The sequence below is a fragment of the Molothrus ater genome, chromosome 2, assembly GCF_012460135.2.
Source record: "Molothrus ater isolate BHLD 08-10-18 breed brown headed cowbird chromosome 2, BPBGC_Mater_1.1, whole genome shotgun sequence".
Classification (NCBI taxonomy): domain Eukaryota; kingdom Metazoa; phylum Chordata; class Aves; order Passeriformes; family Icteridae; genus Molothrus; species Molothrus ater.
In genome coordinates, this window is record NC_050479.2 from 88,022,067 (window position 1) to 88,041,893 (window position 19,827).

Here is a 19,827-nt window from a genome sequence, read left to right on the forward strand (position 1 = left end):
CTGTCAAACAGGAAAAATGCTTGTGTGGGAAGTTCTTGGTGCACCTGTGCATAAAGGCAAGGCCTGGCAGGTGTGGAAGTTGCCAGCACCGTGGGGCAGCTGCCCACATGCTCCTCTGCTCCAACGCCTTGTCTGTGGTTGTTCTGTGGCCAAGGAATAGGAACAGCAGAGCACAAGCCTGTGCTTACTCTGGTAAGGTGTTCAGTGGATCCCTAAGTCCTCCATGCAGAGTGGTATCAGGGGCAGGATCCACCTGCCTTCCATCCCTTGATCCACATACAGTTTATCTTCAGCAAACATATGATAAAAATTACAGGTCACATTAGCAAGCTGAGCAGATAACAGAAATTTCCCACAGGTTACAGTGTTCTGCACATCAGTGACTCAGATGAAGGGTAGAGAGTGTCCTTATCAAATTGCCTGATTACACCAAGATAGGAGGAGTTTCTGATACCTGAGAAGGCTGTACAGCCCTTCAGATGGGCCTTGACAGGCTGGAGGGATGGGCAGAGAGGAGCATCCTGAAATTCAGCAAAGGCAAATGCAGGGTTCTGCACCTGGGGAGGAATTGCTCCATGCAGCAGCACAGGGAAGCACTGACCACCTGGGAAGCAGCTCTTCAGAGAAGGACCTGGGGGTCCTGGTGGACATGAAGCTCCCCATGAGGCAGCAATTTGTCCTGGTGTCCAACAAGCCAGTGGTGTCCTGGCATGCATTAGGAAGAGCATTGGCAGTAGAGGGAGGGAATTGAGGCTCCACTCAACCCTGGTGAGGCACATCTGCAGTGCTGTGTCCTGTTCTGGCCTTCTTGGTGCAAAAGAGACATGGAGCTCCTGGAGAATGTCCAGGACAGGAGATGAAAGGTGATTACCACAGTGGAGCAACTCTTCAGAGAACAAAGTCTGAGGGAGCTGGGCCTTTTCTGCCTTGAAGAAGAAACAACTAAGTGGCCACCACATCAATGTCTACAAGGATCTAAAGGCAGGGCTCCTAGAGGTAGATCCAGATTCTTCACTGTGATGCCAAACATGAGGACAAGAGGCAGAAAATGATGCACTGGAAGTTCTACCTGAATCTGTGCTAAGAGCAGAGTTGAAGAATGTGCAAAGGAGAAGACTGCCAAAGAAGTTTTGATGCCTCTCTCCCTGTAGATATTCCAGAACCATGTAGAGACGGTCATGTGCCATGTGCGCTGGGATGACTCTGCTGGAGCAGGGAGGATGGAGCAGTGACCCCCTGAGGTCCCTTCTTGGCTGGCCCATCCCATGATTCTGTCCTGCATAACACACACCCGTGCACAGCACAGGCCTGCTCAGGGCACTCCAGGTGGTTCCCACCCTGCAGATTCCCATGCTAATGTCCAAGCTTCCCAGCACCTAAACACAGAGCCCCACAGGGCCCCACACAGCAGCCATGCCTCTTCAACATCACTGACTCCTCAAATCCTGTGTCTTCTGCAAGGCTCCCTTTGGAGACTCTGGGGGAGCATTCCCTAGTGTAGGGAGACACAAGAAGCTTCCCTCAAAAAGCTGTGAGACCCCATTGGCTCCTTCCCTGTTCCTATGTCTGTTCCTGTGTCCCTGATCCCCTCGTCCCTATTCTCTGATTGACTGTCATCTTTGTATTGCCCCGAGTCCAGAGGCAGCCCCCAGGCTCCTGTACAGAGACAGTGAGACTCTCTGTGCTGGGGGTGCTGGGCCCTGAGCATCTCACCAGGTGGCTGAATTGAACATCTCTGGATATTATGCAAAGCTCCTTTTTGCTTCCTTACCCTGGACTATGCTAGCAACAATTCAGACTGCTACAGCTCCCCATGCACTGCCCTGGCCTCTGCTCACCCCAGGCAACTGGAGACCCTTTTCATGGACACATCAGGCACAGCCTCCTCTCTTCTGCAGTGCTGCTGCTGCATGTGCTGGCAGGATTTGTGATTCCTACAAAGCAGCCCCATCTCTTTGTTTTTTTCTCCCAGTTCTTGTGAGGAATCTGGGGTCTTCCCTGCATCATCTCTGGGCAGCTTGGGGGAATGAATGCAATGGGACACACTCAGACCTGCAGTAGAGGATTTGGGAGGATCTGCAGGCATTGCTGCTCTCCTCTGCTGGCAGCACACAGGGGAACATCTTCAGTGCAAAGCCCTTCAGAGCCCTGGGCAGTCGGATCACTTGATGGCCTGTGTGGGCCAGCCTCACCCTGCAGTGCACACAGCCCAGCACGGATGTGCAGAGTCTGTGCCAGAGCTCTGTGCCCAAACTCAGGGCACACAAACTGCGAGTGTCTCTTCCTGCCTGCAGGGATTTCCCACTGCCTTGGGCAGGTGAGCAAGGCTGGGTGCAGGGAAGAGGACAGGACATGGTTTTCTCCACCTTTGTCACTTTGTGTCCTGGTGCTCTTTTGCACAGTGCTGCAATCAAGAGGCAAGGATTATATCTGTTCTTCTCTGGCATGGAGAAGGTCAGGGTGTATCCACACATCCTGCGAGGCACACCCTTCTCCTCAGAAATCTCTCCAAAATATAGAGTCTCCCAATGGAAAATCCCAGTGCAGAAGCACAGGCAGCATTTTTTCTCCTTGAGATCCCCCTTTTTGAGTTGGAGCCTGGAAGCAAAAGAACTATTCTGTGCCAGGCTCCACGAGACACCAGCTCTGCAGGTCAGCAGCTTCTCCCATCCCTGGACAACATGTCAGGCCTGACTGGGAGAAGCAGAGATTCCACATGGCAGCTTGCAGGGCTGGGACTCTGTGAGTGTGAGGGAGGCTAGGGAGGAGACAAACAGCGGGACACAGACACAAACATGCATTCCTGAGATCTCCTTGTCTTCCCATCAATTTCTGCCACTTTGTGCATCCCTGTGCACACACTCAGGCTGACACACAGCCCCATCCTGCTCCGTGGTAGCTCTGAACTATGGCACCTACTGAAGTGCCACCTACTCTTGCACAGCCATGCTCCCACACAGCAGGAAGCCAGAGGAGCAGAGTACAAGCAGCTCGTGACTGCCTGCAGGTGTCATTCCCCACCGTTCCTGGGCAGCCAAGAGCCTTGGTGACATTTCAGCCTCCCGCTCCCTGCCCTGCCCACCCTCAGAGAGACGTATCTCTTCCTCTCCACCCCTCCTCTTTCCACACCTCTGTGTCTGTGCTGGCACCAGGGGCAGGTGCCTGGAAGGAGGGGGCCTTTCTCCATGCATTTCCACCGCTTCCTTGTGGCCATGCTGCTCCCTGTGGGTAAGTGGGCATTCCTCCCTCCTGAGCAGCTGCACTGGAGCTGCTGCTGCATCCTCAGCTCTGCTCCCAGTTGCTGGCACTGCCCCTTCCCAAGGATTCCAGGGTGGGAGTGGGCAATGAACCAGGTGAATTTACCCACGACCTATTGAATCAAGTAACCCTGCAATGATGCAAATTTGTTTTCTCCTGCCCTTTTTTAATACTTCACTTGAGTGTACCAAAGTCATTATTCTCAATACAGATTTACTGTTGCATTTGAAGTTGTTTTGTTTGGGAATTTTGGATCCTATGTGCCTTTTTCAGCGAAGCTGGGCACTGTCCCATTGCTTTCTGATATCCTGGGGACTTTCCATCCCATGACATACGTCAAAGATTTGTCGTTTTGTTCCTTCAATGCATTTCACTTCCCACCTTTCATCTCCTGTCTCTCCAGGCTGGGCCCTTCAGCAATCACCAGATTCAGTTGTCCGGTGGGAGACACCGTCACTCTGGAATGTTCTGCATCAGCAAAAAGTTTCATATACATGTCTTGGTACAAGTTACCCATGGAGAAGGATGCCAGAATGCAGCTGGTTGTATATTCAGTGGAAGGTGGCAAAGCAGATTTTGAGAAGGAATTCCAAAATCGCTTCCAGAGTAATGGGACTAGGAACAACCATTTATCTGTGAAGATCCAGCATGCCCTACTCAATGACACAGGCACATATTTCTGTGCTGAACAAGATCCACAGTGACTCAAAGGCTGGTGCAGCACAGCACAAACCTTTCCAGGCAAACAGGGATCTGCCACCAGCACACAGCCTGTGTTTGAGAGAACCCAGTTTTCTTACTTCCCCTCCAGCTCATCAGGTAAAACACAATATGACAGTCTGTCTGTCCATCCATCTGTCCATCTGTCTGCCTTTAGCTTGGTCTCTAGCTACTTTTCTATTCTTTTCTATCCCAGAATCATCTTCTGACGCTGGTTTCTTCTTGTCCTCACTGCCTCACCTCATTCACTGCCATTCATAACCTGCTTGTCACTTTGCGTCTATCATGTCTTTCTGTTTGTTCGCTTGACCATTCTTCTCTGTACTCTCACAGGTTCAAACTTCCAGTTTCCACTTCCCTTCCTCCTCCATCTCTCCTTCCTTACAATCAGTTACATCAATTCAAGGCCTGGGAAGAAGGATGTGGAATAGTTCACAGAGCACTTTCCACCAGCTGCCAAGTCAAGGCTCACTGCGCCTCAGCTCCCCACAGGTATTTACCTTCCTCTTCTGCCGCTCTCACTGCAGCACCCATGAGAGCCCTCACAGCTCTGAGTGCTTGGGCTGCTGTGGTGTCCTTCAGGGTCCTGCCTCCCTCTCACAGGTGGTGTTTGCTGTGCTCACAGGGCTGCAGAGAGAAGAAGAGCTGTCACACAGCCGGCTGGGACGTGGGGTGGCCAGGCAGGAACTGAACCAGCTCTGTCTGGGGAAGACAGGGAGAGTGCATGGGAAAAGTCAAGGGCCCTCTATGTGGCCTTTATCCCTCATTGCTCCATCTCCCAAGGACTTCAGAGGCAGGAGGGGAGCAGCCATCATTCCTCTGCCTTGCACACACTCAGACTCCCCTGCAAGCTCAGCACAGTTCTGTCCTTCCAACCCCATCCTTCCCTCCACACCCAGCACACCCAGCCTGCCTTTTCCCCCTGCTCCATTGTGGGAACTCCACACATCACTCTGGATGTGCAGAGTTACCGAGAGAACCCTTGGGGGGCTCGGAAATCCTTGAATGTTGCCAGGAGCGTCTGGTGGCTTGACTTTGATCCCTCTAGGGATGTGCCACCTCTTTGAGGACATGAGAGTCACTTGGGAATGAATGGTGCAGGAATGATGTATTTACAGGGTGAAATATAGATTCTAGGGTTTTGGTACAGGGGGTTTTGGAGAAAAGATGGAGGGATCAGGGCGTGTCGTGTCCTTCTTCCTTCTTCTTCTTGTCATCCATTTTCTGTGGTGATGTTGGCACTTGGGGATTGGTGCATGGTGAAGGTGCACTTGCTAATATGGATTAAAGGTATTGGGAAATAAAGGTAAATATGATGTACGTAGTTTTTAGTATAAAAAGACACAACTGCCCCGTGGGTGGTCAGAGTGCCCTTGGCTCCCTTGCAGGTCAGACCTCTGCTGGGCAAAAAGAAAATTCTATAGATAAGAAATAATAAACAATCTAAAGACAGAAAAAGTGAAGAGTCCAGGCTCGGCATTTGAAGGGCACGCAGCCCCAGAACCACCCTACGTGTGTCTGGGCAGAGACAGACAGCCGACCGGACACTGCATCCCTGCAGGGCTCCTGGTTTCCTGCAGAAACAGAGTTTGTGCTGACACACAGTTTGTGTCATTGCCCAGGGCTCCCAGCCAGCCAATGCCTTCTCTCATTCCTTGGCCAGCCCCACCCCGAGATGTCTCACCCTCACTCACTGCTCCCTCTGCACAAACCTTTGGGCAGACACAAGGGGCAGGCTGCTGAGAGGGCAGGGGCTGTCCCCCCATGGTTCCCTGCTGTTTCTTTGTGGCCATGCTGGCCCCTCTGGGTAAGTGAACTCAACCCAGCCCTGAGCACCTCCACTGATCCCGCTGCTGCTCTCCCAGCTGTGTAGCCAGTTCCTGGCAGTGCTTCATCCTGCAGAGCTTTCTGCATGGAGGATCAGCAGTCAATGTGGGGGCAATGGGAATGCCTGAATCTTCTGCAATGCCCATCTATTTGTCATTCTTTGTGCAGCCCCTAGATGGTTCCTGGTTTTGGACTCAAACAGCCCAGGAATGCACCTTGCCTATTGAGGAGAGATTGGAAATTCACCTGCTGATCTGAAGAGCTGTCCCATGCCTTGAACTGCTCCCTTGGCTGCCCAATGCCTTCTCACCCTTTCCCGACCAACTCACAGTGCTTACTTGAGTTTTTTCCCATTTTTTCCTCTTCCTCACTGCTCCTACTTTTCCTTTCCAGTGTTAGCCCTGGAACAGTCTCCAGACATGGTGATCAAAGAAGGCCAGTCTGTGAATCTGGAATGTTCCAAGAAGAAATCCTCCAACAGAGCTATGTACTGGTTCCTGCAGCCTTCAGAGAAGAATTCCAGTCTGACCCAGTTGGTTTATGCTTTTGAAGGTCTTAATGCAGAGGTGGAGAAGGGTTTTGAGAGGCATTTCAAGAGCAGCAACATAGAAGGAGACAGTATCACCCTCTCAATAGAACATGCCTTTCTCAATGACTCTGGCACATACTACTGTGCTGAGAGTGATCACAGTGGTGAGACTGCTGAGGGAGCTGAGCACAAACTTGTCCCTGCACAAACAGGACCTGCTTTCCACCTTGTGGGTGCTGCACGGGGCAGGGGGATCACTTCTCACTCCTTAGCTGCTCTGCTTCCTAGCCTAGTCTTCCTCCTCTTCTCAGATGTTGACAGTTTATTTGTCCATCATTGTCTCTTTGCCACTCCAGGCCTCCCTGTGCATTTAACTCCTATTTGCACTACAGTTGTTTCTCTCAGCCCTTCTTCTCCTCTCTGTCTCCCTTTCCTTCCATAGCTTCTTCTTTGTGTCTTCAATCTGCACTCCATTGTCTTCCTCTTACTTAACTCCAGTCAGCCCTGCTCATACTTCTCACTGTCAAACAGGAAAAATGCTTGTGTGGGAAGTTCTTGGTGCACCTGTTCATAAAGGCAAGGCCTGGCAGGTGTGGAAGTTGCCAGCACCGTGGGGCAGCTGCCCACATGCTCCTCTTCTCCAATGCCTTGTCTGTGGTTGTTCTGTGGCCAAGGAATAGGAACAGCAGAGCACAAGCCTGTGCTTACTCTGGTAAGGTGTTCAGTGGATCCCTAAGTCCTCCATGCAGAGTGGTGGCTGGGGCAGGATCCACCTGCCTTCCAGCCCTTGATGCACATAATAGAGTTCAGCTTTACCAAAAACATTCTAAAGTTATAAGGTATGTTCACAAGCTGTACAGCTAATTGATATTTCCAAGAGGTTACAGTGTTCTGTTCATCAGTGATACTGGTGATGGCGTAGAGAGTTTCCTCATGAACTTCACTGGTCACACCAAATTAGGAGGAATTGCTGATAGCCCACAAGGCTGTGCAGCTCTTCAGATGGGCCTTGACAAGTTGGAGGGATGGGCAGAGAGGAGCATCCTGAAATTCACCAAAGGCAAATGCAGGATTTTATGTGAGTGGACAAATAACCCCATGTACCAGCACAGGCTGCAGGCAAAACAGCTGGAGAGCAGCTCTTCAGAGAAGGACCTGGGGCTCCTGGTGGACAAGAAGCTGTCCATGAGCCAGCAGTGTGTCGTGCTGTACAAGAAGCCAGAGGTGTCCTGGGATGCATTAGGAAGAGCATTGCCAGCAGGGCAAGTGAGGCTCCACTCCACTCAGCCCTGTTGAGGCAAATCTACTGTGTTTTGTCCATTTCTGGGCTCCTTGGTACAAAAGAGACACGTAGCTCTTGGACAATGTTCAGAAGACAAGAAGAATGATGATTAGTAGATTCGAGCACCACTTTTGCACATAAAGCCTGAGGGAGCTGGGCCTCTTCTGCTTTGAGAAGAAACAACCAAGTTTCATCAATGCCTACAGCTATCTGAATGGGAGGGTTCCAAGAGGTGGATCCAGGTTCTTCACTGGGATGCCAAGCACGAGGGCAAGATGCAAAAGGCAGAAAATGATGCACAGGAAGTTCCACGCGAATGTAAGGACAGAGCTTTGCAATGTGAAAGACTGTGCACTGTAACAGATTGCCCAAAGAAATTGTGGAGTCTATTGGGAGATATCCCAGAACCATATGGATACAACTGTGCGCCATGTGGTCTGGGATAACTCTGCTTGAGCAGCTAGCCCATCCCATGATTCTGTCCTGCATAACACACACCCGTGCACAGCACAGGCCTGCTCAGGGCACTCCAGGTGGTTCCCACCCTGCAGATTCCCATGCTAATGTCCAAGCTTCCCAGCACCTAAACACAGGGCCCCACACAGCAGCCATGCCTCTTCAACATCACTGACTCCTCAAATCCTGTGTCTTCTGCAAGGCTCCCCGTGCACTGCCCTGCCCTCTGCTCACCCCAGGCAACTGGAGACCCTTTGCATGGACACATCAGGCACAGCCTCCTCTCTGCTGCAGTGCTGCTCATGGTGCTGGCAGGATTTGGGCTTCCTACGAAGCAGCCCCATCTCTTTGCTTTTTACCAGAACTACTGTAGAGGAATCTGGGGTCTTCCCTGAATCTTCTCTAGGCAGCTTGGGGGAATGAATGCAATGGGACACACTCAGACCTGCAGCAGAAGACTTGGGAGGGGCTGCAGGCATTGCTGCTCTCCTCTGCTGGCAGCACACAGGGGAACATCTTCAGTGCAAAGCCCTTCAGAGCCCTGGGCAGTCGGATCACTTGATGGCCTGTGTGGGCCAGCCTCACCCTGCAGTGCACACAGCCCAGCACGGATGTGCAGAGTCTGTGCCAGAGCTCTGTGCCCAAACTCAGGGCACACAAACTGCGAGTGTCTCTCCCTGCCTGCAGGGATTTCCCACTGCCTTGGGCAGGTGAGCAAGGCCGGGTGCAGGGAAGAGGACAGGACATGGTTTTCTCCAGCTTTGTCCATTTGTGTCCTGGTGCTCTTGTGCAGAGTGCTGCAATCAAGAGGCAAGGATTATATCTGTTCTTCTCTGGCATGGAGAAGGTCAGGGTGTATCCACACATCCTGTGGGGCACACCCTTCTCCTCAGAAATCTTTCCAAAGTATAGAGTCTCCCAATAGAAAATCCCAGTGCAGAAGCACAGGACGCATTTTTTCTCCTTGAGATCCCCCTTTTTGAGTTGGAGCCTGGCAGCAAAAGAACTATTCTGTGCCAGGCTCCAAGAGACACCAGCTCTGCAGGTCAGCAGCTTCTCCCATACCTGACAACACGTCAGGCCTGACTGGGAGAAGCAGAGATTCCACATGGCAGCTTGCAGGGCTGGGACTCTGTGAGTGTGAGGGAGGCTAGGGAGGAGACAAACAGCGGGACACAGACACAAACATGCATTCCTGAGATCTCCTTGTCTTCCCATCAATTTCTGCCACTTTGTGCATCCCTGTGCACACACTCAGGCTGCCACACAGCCCCATCCTGCTCCGTGGTAGCTCTGAACTAAGGCACCTACTGAAGTGCCACCTACTCTTGCACAGCCACGCTCCCACACAGCAGGAAGCCAGAGGAGCAGAGTACAAGCAGCTCGTGACTGCCTGCAGGTGTCATTCCCCACCGTTCCTGGGCAGCCAAGAGCCTTGGTGACATTTCAGCCTCCCGCTCCCTGCCCTGCCCACCCTCAGAGAGACGTATCTCTTCCTCTCCACCCTCCTCTTTCCACACCTCTGTGTCTGTGCTGGCACCAGGGGCAGGTGCCGGGAAGGAGGGGGCCTTTCTCCATGCATTTCCACCGCTTCCTTGTGGCCATGCTGCTCCCTGTGGGTAAGTGGGCATTCCTCCCTCCTGAGCAGCTGCACTGGAGCTGCTGCTGCATCCTCAGCTCTGCTCCCAGTTGCTGGCACTGCCCCTTCCCAAGGCATCCAGGGGGAGGGTTGGCAATGAACCCGGTGAATATTTTAACCACCTATTGAATCAGGAAACCCTGCAAAGCTACAATTTTTTTAAATCCTTCCCCATTTTAATACTTCACTTGATTGTACCAAAGTCATTATTTCTCAATACAGATTTAATCTTGCATTTAAAGCTGATTTGTCTTGGGTCTTTTCACACCATCTCTCTTTTTTTAGAGAAGCAGGTCACTTTGTTCCATAGCTTTCTGATATCCTGTTGTCATTACATTCATACTTGAATCGCTGGTATTTTTGACTTCTTCAATGCATTTCACTTCCCACCGTACATCTCCTGTCTCTCCAGGCTGGGCCCTTCAGCAATCACCCGATTCAGTTGTCCGGGTGGGAGACACCGTCACTCTGGAATGTTCTGGACTGGGGAATGCAGTCAAGACCATGTTCTGGTACAAGTTACCCATGGAGAAGGATGCCAGAATGCAGCTGGTTGTATATTCAGTGGAAGGTGGCAAAGCAGATTTTGAGAAGGAATTCCAAAATCGCTTCCAGAGTAATGGGACTAGGAACAACCATTTATCTGTGAAGATCCAGCATGCCCTGCTCAATGACACAGGCACATATTTCTGTGCTGAAAGAGATCCACAGTGACTCAAAGGCTGGTGCAGCACAGCAGAAACCGTTCCAGGCAATCAGGGATCTGCCACCAGCACACACTGAAACCTGTGTTTGAGTAAACTCCTTTTTTTACTTGGCCCCAAGCTCTACAGTGAAACACGGTATAACTGTCTGTCTGTCCTTCTGTCTATCTATCTGCTCATCAGTCTGTCTTTAGCTTGGTCTCTAGCTTCTTTGCTATGATTTTCCATCTCTGAATTACCTTCTCACTCTGGTTTCTTCTTGTCCTATCTCCACTCATTTCTCTGCCATTCAAAAACTGCTTCTCACTTTCATCTTTTCATGTCATTCTGTCTGTCCCCATGACTTTTCCTCTCTGTCCTCATATACCTAGTTCCTTCCTCTCTCCTCTTCCCATCCTCCTCCATCTCTCCTTCCTTACAATCAGTTACATCAATTCAAGGCCTGGGAAGAAGGATGTGGAATAGTTCACACAGCACTTCCCTCTCCACCAGCTGCAAAGTCAAGGCTCACTGCGCCTCAGCTCCCCACAGGTATTTACCTTCCTCTCCTGCCGCTCTCACTGCAGCACCCATGAGAGCCCTCACAGCTCTGAGTGCTTGGGCTGCTGTGGTGTCCTTCAGGGTCCTGCCTCCCTCTCACAGGTGGTATTTGCTGTGCTCACAGGGCTGCAGAGAGAAGAAGAGCTGTCACACAGCCGGCTGGGACGTGGGGTGGCCAGGCAGGGACTGAACCAGCCCTGTCTGGGGGAGACAGGGAGAGTGCATGAGAAAAGTCAAGGGACCTCTATGTGGCCTTTATCCCTCATTGCTCCATCTCCCAAGGACTTCAGAGGCAGGAGGGGAGCAGCCATCATTCCTCTGCCTTGCACACACTCAGACTCCCCTGCAAGCTCAGCACAGTTCTGTCCTTCCAACCCCATCCTTCCCTCCACACCCAGGACACCCAGGCTGCGCCTTCTACCAGCTGCATCCCTGCAGGGTTCTGGTGCACTGTAGAGGACGCTGCTTGCTTCTAGAACACCATGGCTGCCCTGAATCGCCTACACTACATTAGCCCCAGTGCAAAGGACAGTGCAGGGTCTCGGAGGAATCTGATGCTCACCGAAATGTTCATAACCCGTCAAGAACAGAGGCTGGAAATTCCTTGCTGGAGTGTGAAGCACAGGCTTGGTCAGGGGAGCTGCAGCTCATGCCATAGCAGTGGGTACATGGAGATGCTGTCTGGTGCTCAGGTTCTTGTGGGTAAAGCCCAGTCAGCTGCTGGGTGTTACAGGCACTCCCTCACTACCCCTTGCCCTGGTGGGATGGGGAAAAGGGTAGAACTGACAGGATGAGATTCCCATGCTTCCCTCCACACCCACCCACACCCAGACTGCCCCTTCCACCTGCTGCATCCCTGCAGGGTTCCTGGTTTCCTGCAGAAACAGAGTTTGTGCTGACACACAGTTTGTGTCATTGCCCAGGGCTCCCAGCCAGCCAATGCCTTCTCTCATTCCTTGGCCAGCCCCACCCCGAGATGTCTCACCCTCACTCACTGCTCCCTCTGCACAAACCTTTGGGCAGACACAAGAGGCAGGCTGCTGAGAGGGCAGGGGCTGTCCCCCCATGGTTCCCTGCTGTTTCTTTGTGGCCATGCTGGCCCCTCTGGGTAAGTGAACTCAACCCAGCCCTGAGCACCTCCACTGATCCCGCTGCTGCTCTCCCAGCTGCGTAGCCAGTTCCTGGCAGTGCTTCATCCTGCAGAGCTTTCTGTATGGAGGATCAGCAGTCAATGTGGGGGCAATGGGAATGCCTGAATCTTCTGCAATGCCCATCTGTTTGTCATTCTTTGTGCAGCCCCTAGATGGTTCCTGGTTTTGGACTCAAACAGCCCAGGAATGCACCTTGCCTATTGAGGAGAGATTGGAAATTCACCTGCTGATCTGAAGAGCTGTCCCATGCCTTGAACTGCTCCCTTGGCTGCCCAATGCCTTCTCACCCTTTCTCTACCAATCCACAGTGCCAAGGTCAAGTTTTCACATTATTTCCTCTTCCTCACTGCTCCTACTTTTCCTTTCCAGTGTTAGGCCTGGAACAGTCTCCAGACATGGTGATCAAAGAAGGCCAGTCTGTGAATCTGGAATGCTCTGAGAAAAAATCCTCCAACACAGCTATGTACTGGTTCCTGCAGCCTTCAGAGAAGAATTCCAGTCTGACCCAGTTGGTTTATGCAGTACAGGGTGGTACCGCAGCAGTGGAGAAGGGTTTTGAGAGGCATTTCAAGAGCAGCAAGATAGAAGGAGACAGTATCAGCCTCTCAATAGAACATGCCTTTCTCAATGACTCTGGCACATACTACTGTGATGAGAGTGAACACAGTGGTGAGACTGCTGAGGGAGCTGAGCACAAACTTGTCCCTGCACAAACAGGACCTGCTTTCCACCTTGTGGGTGCTGCACGGGGCAGGGTGATCACTTCTCACTCCTTAGCTGCTCTGCTTCCTTGCCTTGCCTCCCTCCTCTTCTCAGATGTTGACAGTTTATTTGTCCATCATTGTCTCTTTGCCACTCCAGGCCTCCCTGTGCATTTAACTCTTATTTGCACTACACTTGCTTTTCTCAGCACTTCTCCTTTTTCTGTCTACCTTCCCTTCTCCAACTTTTTCTTTTTGTCTTCAATCTGCACTCCATTGTCTTCCTCTTACTTAACTCCAGTCAGCCCTGCTCATACTTCTCACTGTCAAACAGGAAAAATGCTTCTGTGGGAAGTTCTTGGTGCACCTGTGCATAAAGGCAAGGCCTGGCAGTTGTGGAAGTTGCCAGCACCGTGTGGCAGCTGGCGACATGCTCCTCTGCTCCAACGCCTTGTCTGTGGTTGTTCTGTGGCCAAGGAATAGGAACAGCAGAGCACAAGCCTGTGCTTACTCTGGTAAGGTGTTCAGTGGATCCCTAAGTCCTCCATGCAGAGTGGTGGCTGGGGCAGGATCCACCTGCCTTCCATCCCTTGATCCACATACAGTTTATCTTCAGCAAACATATGATAAAAATTACAGGTCCCATTAGCAAGCTGAGCAGATAACAGAAATTTCCCACAGGTTACAGTGTTCTGCACACCAGTGACTCAGATGAAGGGTAGAGAGTGTCCTTATCAAATTGCCTGATTACACCAAGTTAGGAGGAGTTTCTGATACCTGAGAAGGCTGTACAGCCCTTCAGATGGCCCTTGACAGGCTGGAGGGATGGGCAGAGAGGAATATTCTCAAATTCAGCAAAGGCAAATGCAGGGTTCTGTACCTGGGGAGGAATTGCTCCATGCAGCAGCACAGGGAAGCACTGACCACCTGGGAAGCAGCTCTTCAAAGAAGGACCTGGGGGTCCTGGTGGACAAGAAGCTCCCCATGAGGCAGCAATTTGTCCTGGTGTCCAACAAGCCAGTGGTGTCCTGGCATGCATTAGGAAGAGCATTGGCAGTAGAGGGAGGGAATTGAGGCTCCACTCAACCCTGGTGAGGCACATCTGCAGTGCTGTGTCCTGTTCTGGCCTTCTTGGTGCAAAAGAGACATGGAGCTCCTGGAGAATGTCCAGGACAGGAGATGAAAGGTGATTACCACAGTGGAGCAACTCTTCAGAGAACAAAGTCTGAGGGAGCTGGGCCTTTTCTGCCTTGAAGAAGAAACAACTAAGTGGCCACCACATCAATGTCTACAAGGATCTAAAGGCAGGGCTCCTAGAGGTAGATCGAGATTCTTCACTGTGATGCCAAGCACTAGGACAAGAGGCAGAAAATGATGCGCAGCAAGTTCTACCTGAATCTGTGCTAAGAGCTTTGCAGTGTTGAAGACCATGCAAAGGAGGAGACTGTCCAAAGAAATTGAGGAGCCCCTCTCCCTGTAGATATTCCAGAACCATGTAGAGACAGTTTTGTGCCATGTGCTCTGGGATGACTCTGCTGGAGCAGGGAGGATGGAGCAGTGACCCCCTGAGGTCCCTTCTTGGCTGGCCCATCCCATGATTCTGTCCTGCATAACACACACCCGTGCACAGCACAGGCCTGCTCAGGGCACTCCAGGTGGTTCCCACCCTGCAGATTCCCATGCTAATGTCCAAGCTTCCCAGCACCTAAACACAGGGCCCCACACAGCAGCCATGCCTCTTCAACATCACTGACTCCTCAAATCCTGTGTCTTCTGCAAGGCTCCCTGTGGAGACTCTGGGGGAGCATTCCCTAGTGTAGGGGGACACAAGAAGCTTCCCTCAAAAAGCTGTGAGAACCCATTGGCTCCTTCCCTGTTCCTATGTCTGTTCCTGTGTCCCTGATCCCCTCGTCCCTATTCTCTGATTGACTGTCATCTTTGTACTGCCCCGAGTCCAGGGGCAGCCCCCAGGCTCCTGTACAGAGACAGTGAGACTCTCTGTGCTGGGGGTGCTGGGCCCTGAGCATCTCACCAGGTGGCTGAATTGAACATCTCTGGATATTATGCAAAGCTCCTTTTTGCTTCCTTACCCTGGACTATGCTAGCAACAATTCAGACTGCTACAGCTCCCCATGCACTGCCCTGGCCTCTGCTCACCCCAGGGAGATGAGGGCAGGGAGACCCTTTTCATGGAGACCCTTTTCATGGACACATCAGGCACAGCCTCCTCTCTGCTGCAGTGCTGCTCATGGTGCTGGCAGGATTGGGGTTCCTACAAAGCAGCCCCATCTCTTTGTTTTTTCTACAACTACTGTAGAGGGATCTGGGGTCTTCCCTGAATCTTCTCTAGGCAGCTTGGGGGAATGAATGCAATGGGACACACTCAGACCTGCAGCAGAAGACTTGGGAGGGGCTGCAGGCATTGCTGCTCTCCTCTGCTGGCAGCACACAGGGGAACATCTTCAGTGCAAAGCCCTTCAGAGCCCTGGGCAGTCGGATCACTTGATGGCCTGTGTGGGCCAGCCTCACCCTGCAGTGCACACAGCCCAGCACGGATGTGCAGAGTCTGTGCCAGAGCTCTGTGCCCAAACTCAGGGCACACAAACTGCGAGTGTCTCTTCCTGCCTGCAGGGATTTCCCACTGCCTTGGGCAGGTGAGCAAGGCCGGGTGCAGGGAAGAGGACAGGACATGGTTTTCTCCAGCTTTGTCACTTTGTGTCCTGGTGCTCTTGTGCACAGTGCTGCAATCAAGAGGCAAGGATTATATCTGTTCTTCTCTGGCATGGAGAAGGTCAGGGTGTATCCACACATCCTTTGGGGCACACCCTTCTCCTCAGAAATCTTTCCAAAGTGTAGTGTCTCCCAAAGGACAATCCCAGTGCAGGACCACAGGCAGCCTGTTCTCTCCTGGAGATCCCTCTCTGGAGTGAGAGAAGAGCAGCAACAGAACTATTCTCTGCCAGGCTCCAAGAGACACCAGCTCTGCAGGTCAGCAGCTTCTCCCATACCTGACAACACGTCAGGCCTGACTGGGAGAAGCAGAGATTCCACATGGCAGCTTGCAGGGCTGGGACTCTGTGAGCGTGAGGGAGGCTAGGGAGGAGACAAACAGCGGGACACAGACACAAACATGCATTCCTGAGATCTCCTTGTCTTCCCATCAATTTCTGCCACTTTGTGCATCCCTGTGCACACACTCAGGCTGCCACACAGCCCCATCCTGCTCCGTGGTAGCTCTGAACTAAGGCACCTACTGAAGTGCCACCTACTCTTGCACAGCCACGCTCCCACACAGCAGGAAGCCAGAGGAGCAGAGTACAAGCAGCTCGTGACTGCCTGCAGGTGTCATTCCCCACCGTTCCTGGGCAGCCAAGAGCCTTGGTGACATTTCAGCCTCCCGCTCCCTGCCCTGCCCACCCTCAGAGAGACGTATCTCTTCCTCTCCACCCTCCTCTTTCCACACCTCTGTGTCTGTGCTGGCCCCAGGGGAAGGTGCCGGGAAGGAGGGGGCCTTTCTCCATGCATTTCCACCGCTTCCTTGTGGCCATGCTGCTCCCTGTGGGTAAGTGGGCATTCCTCCCTCCTGAGCAGCTGCACGGGAGCTGCTGCTGCATCCTCAGCTCTGCTCCCAGTTGCTGGCACTGCCCCTTCCCAAGGCATCCAGGGGCAGGGGTGGGCAATGAATCAGGAGAATTTACCCACGACCTATTGAATCAGGAAACCCTACAAAGCTGTAAATTTGTTTTTTCCTTCCCCATTTTAATACTTCACTTGAGTGTACCAAAGTCATTATTTCTCAATACAGATTTACTGTTGCATTTAAAGCTGATTTGTCTTGGGTCTTTTCACACCATCTCTCTTTTTTTAGAGAAGCAGGTCACTTTGTTCCATAGCTTTCTGATATCCTGTTGTCATTACATTCATACTTGAATCGCTGGTATTTTTGACTTCTTCAATGCATTTCACTTCCCACCTTCCATCTCCTGTCTCTCCAGGCTGGGCCCTTCAGCAATCACCAGATTCAGTGGTCCGGGTAGGAGACACCGTCACTCTGGAATGTTCTGGACTGGGGAATGCAGTCAAGACCATGTTCTGGTACAAGTTACCCATGGAGAAGGATGCCAGAATGCAGCTGGTTGTAAATTCAGTGGAAGGTTTCAAAGCAGATCTTGAGAAGGAATTCCAAAATCGCTTCCAGAGTAATGGGACTAGGAACAACCATTTATCTGTGAAGATACAGCATGCCCTGCTCAATGACACAGGCACATATTTCTGTGCTGAAAGAGATCCACAGTGACTCAAAGGCTGGTGCAGCACAGCAGAAACCTTTCCAGGCAAACAGGGATCTGCCACCAGCACACACTGAGCCCTGTTTGAGAGAACCCAGTTTTCTTACTTCCCCTCCAGCTCTTTAGGTAAAACATGGTATGACACTCTGTCTGTCCATCTATCTGTCCATCTCTCTGTCTTTTGCCTGGGCTCTAACTGCCCTTCTATTCTTTCCCATCTCTGAATCCTCTTCTCACTCTGGTTTCTTCTTGTCTTCACGTATTTCTCTGCCATTCAAAAACTGCTTCTGACTATCTTCTTTCATGTCATTCTGTCTGTCCCCATGACTTTTCCTCTCTGTCCTCTCATACCTAGTTTCTTTGTCTTTCCTCTTCCCTTGCTCCCCCATCTCTCCTTCTTTATAATCTGTTACATCAGTTCAAGGCCTGGGAAGCAGGATGTGGAATAGTTCACACAGCACTTCCCTCTCCACCAGCTGCAAAGACAAGGCTCACTGCGCCTCAGCTCCCCACAGGTATTTACCTTCCTCTCCTGCCGCTCTCACTGCAGCACCCATGAGAGCCCTCACAGCTCTGAGTGCTTGGGCTGCTGTGGTGTCCTTCAGGGTCCTGCCTCCCTCTCACAGGTGGTGTTTGCTGTGCTCACAGGGCTGCAGAGAGAAGAAGAGCTGTCACACAGCTGGCTGGGACGTGGGGTGGCCAGGCAGGGACTGAACCAGCCCTGTCTGGGGAAGACAGGGAGAGTGCATGAGAAAAGTCAAGGGCCCTCTATGTGGCCTTTATCCCTCATTGCTCCATCTCCCAAGGACTTCAGAGGCAGGAGGGGAGCAGCCATCATTCCTCTGCCTTGCACACACTCAGACTCCCCTGCAAGCTCAGCACAGTTCTGTCCTTCCAACCCCATCCTTCCCTCCACACCCAGCACACCCAGCCTGCCTTTTCCCCCTGCTCCATTGTGGGAACTCAGCACATCACTCTGGATGTGCAGAGTTACCGAGAGAACCCTTGGGGGGCTCGGAAATCCTGGAATGTTGCCAGGAGCCTCTGGTGGCTTGACTTTGATCCCTCTAGGTATGTGCCACCTCTTTGAGGACATGAGAGTCACTTAGGAATGGATGGTGCAGGAATGATGTATTTACAGGGTGAAATACAGATTTTAGGGTTTTGGTACAGGGGGGTTATGGAGACAAGATGGAGGGATCAGGGTGGGTCTTGTCCTTCTTCTTTCTTCTTCTTGTCATCCATTTTCTGTGGTGATGTTGGCACATGGGGATTGGTCCATGGTGAAGGTGCACTTGCTAATATGGTTGAAAGGTAGTGGGAAAGAAAGGTAAATATGATGTATGTAGTTTTTAGTATAAAAAGACACGACTGCCCCGTGGGTGGTCAGAGTGCCCTTGGCTGCCTTGCAGGTCAGACCTCTGCTGGGCAGAAAGAAAATTCTATAGATAAGAAATAACAAACAATCTGAAGATAGAAAAACTGAAGAGTCCAGAATAGGCATTTGAAGCGCGGGCGGCCCCAGAACCACCCTACATGTGTCTGGGCAGAGACAGACAGCCGACCGGACACTGCATCCCTGCAGGGCTCCTGGTTTCCTGCAGAAACAGAGTTTGTGCTGACACACAGTTTGTGTCATTGCCCAGGGCTCCCAGCCAGCCAATGCCTTCTCTCATTCCTTGGCCAGCCCCACCCCGAGATGTCTCACCCTCACTCACTGCTCCCTCTGCACAAACCTTTGGGCAGACACAAGAGGCAGGCTGCTGAGAGGGCAGGGGCTTTCCCCCCATGGTTCCCTGCTGTTTCTTTGTGGCCATGCTGGCCCCTCTGGGTAAGTGAACTCAACCCAGCCCTGAGCACCTCCACTGATCCCACTGCTGCTCTCCCAGCTGTGTAGCCAGTTCCTGGCAGTGCTTCATCCTGCAGAGCTTTCTGCATGGAGGATCAGCAGTCAATGTGGGGGCAATGGGAATGCCTGAATCTTCTGCAATGCCCATCTATTTGTCATTCTTTGTGCAGCCCCTAGATGGTTCCTGGTTTTGGACTCAAAGAGCCCAGGAATGCACCTTGCCTATTGAGGAGAGATTGGAAATTCACCTGCTGATCTGAAGAGCTGTCCCATGCCTTGAACTGCTCCCTTGGCTGCCCAATGCCTTCTCACCCTTTCCCGACCAACTCACAGTGCTTAGTTGAGTTTTTTCCCATTTTTTCCTCTTCCTCACTGCTCCTACTTTTCCTTTCCAGTGTTAGGCCTGGAACAGTCTCCAGACATGGTGATCAAAGAAGGCCAGTCTGTGAATCTGGAATGTTCCAAGAAGAAATCGTCCAACAGGGTTATGTACTGGTTCCTGCAGCCTTCAGAGAAGAATTCCAGTCTGACCCAGTTGGTTTATGCATATGAAGGTCTTAATGCAGAGGTGGAGAAGGGTTTTGAGAGGCATTTCAAGAGCAGCAACATAGAAGGAGACAGTATCACCCTCTCAATAGAACATGCCTTTCTCAATGACTCTGGCACATACTACTGTGCTGAGAGTGAACACAGTGGTGAGACTGCTGAGGGAGCTGAGCACAAACTTGTCCCTGCACAAACAGGACCTGCTTTCCACCTTGTGGGTGCTGCATGAGGCAGGGGGATCACTTCTCACTCCTTAGCTGCTCTGCTTCCTAGCCTTGCCTCCCTCCTCTTCTCAGATGTTGACAGTTTATTTGTCCATTATTGTCTCTTTGCCAC

At 51.8% G+C, this 19,827-nt stretch overlaps 1 protein-coding gene and 1 gene segment (V, D, J or C); both read left to right on the forward strand.

Moving 5' to 3' along the window:
• The first annotated feature begins 5,742 nt into the window (after positions 1-5,742).
• On the forward strand, positions 5,743-10,425 carry LOC118685366 (uncharacterized). Its single transcript, XM_036380869.1, has 3 exons — positions 5,743-5,785; positions 6,199-6,498; positions 10,124-10,425. The coding sequence occupies exons 1-3, from the start codon at positions 5,743-5,745 to the stop codon at positions 10,423-10,425; spliced, it is 645 nt and encodes a 214-aa protein (XP_036236762.1).
• Positions 10,426-18,884: 8,459 nt separating this feature from the next.
• The window catches only part of LOC118685374 (T-cell receptor beta-2 chain C region-like), a 34,384-nt gene continuing 33,441 nt past the window's right edge, over positions 18,885-19,827 (forward strand). Inside the window, 2 exon segments of the C gene segment in view lie at positions 18,885-18,927; positions 19,341-19,640. Coding sequence covers positions 18,885-18,927; positions 19,341-19,640 — 343 coding nt within the window.

What these genes read in the sequence shown, in the direction of transcription:
- LOC118685366 (XM_036380869.1), top strand. Translation starts at nt 5,743, where the DNA reads ATGGTTCCCTGCTGTTTCTTTGTGGCCATGCTGGCCCCTCTGG. An exon ending in GGCCATGCTGGCCCCTCTGG is followed by an intron (nt 5,786 to 6,198) that starts GTAAGTGAACTC and finishes TTTCCTTTCCAG; the next exon opens with TGTTAGCCCTGGAACAGTCT. An exon ending in TGCTGAGAGTGATCACAGTG is followed by an intron (nt 6,499 to 10,123) that starts GTGAGACTGCTG and finishes CTGTCTCTCCAG; the next exon opens with GCTGGGCCCTTCAGCAATCA.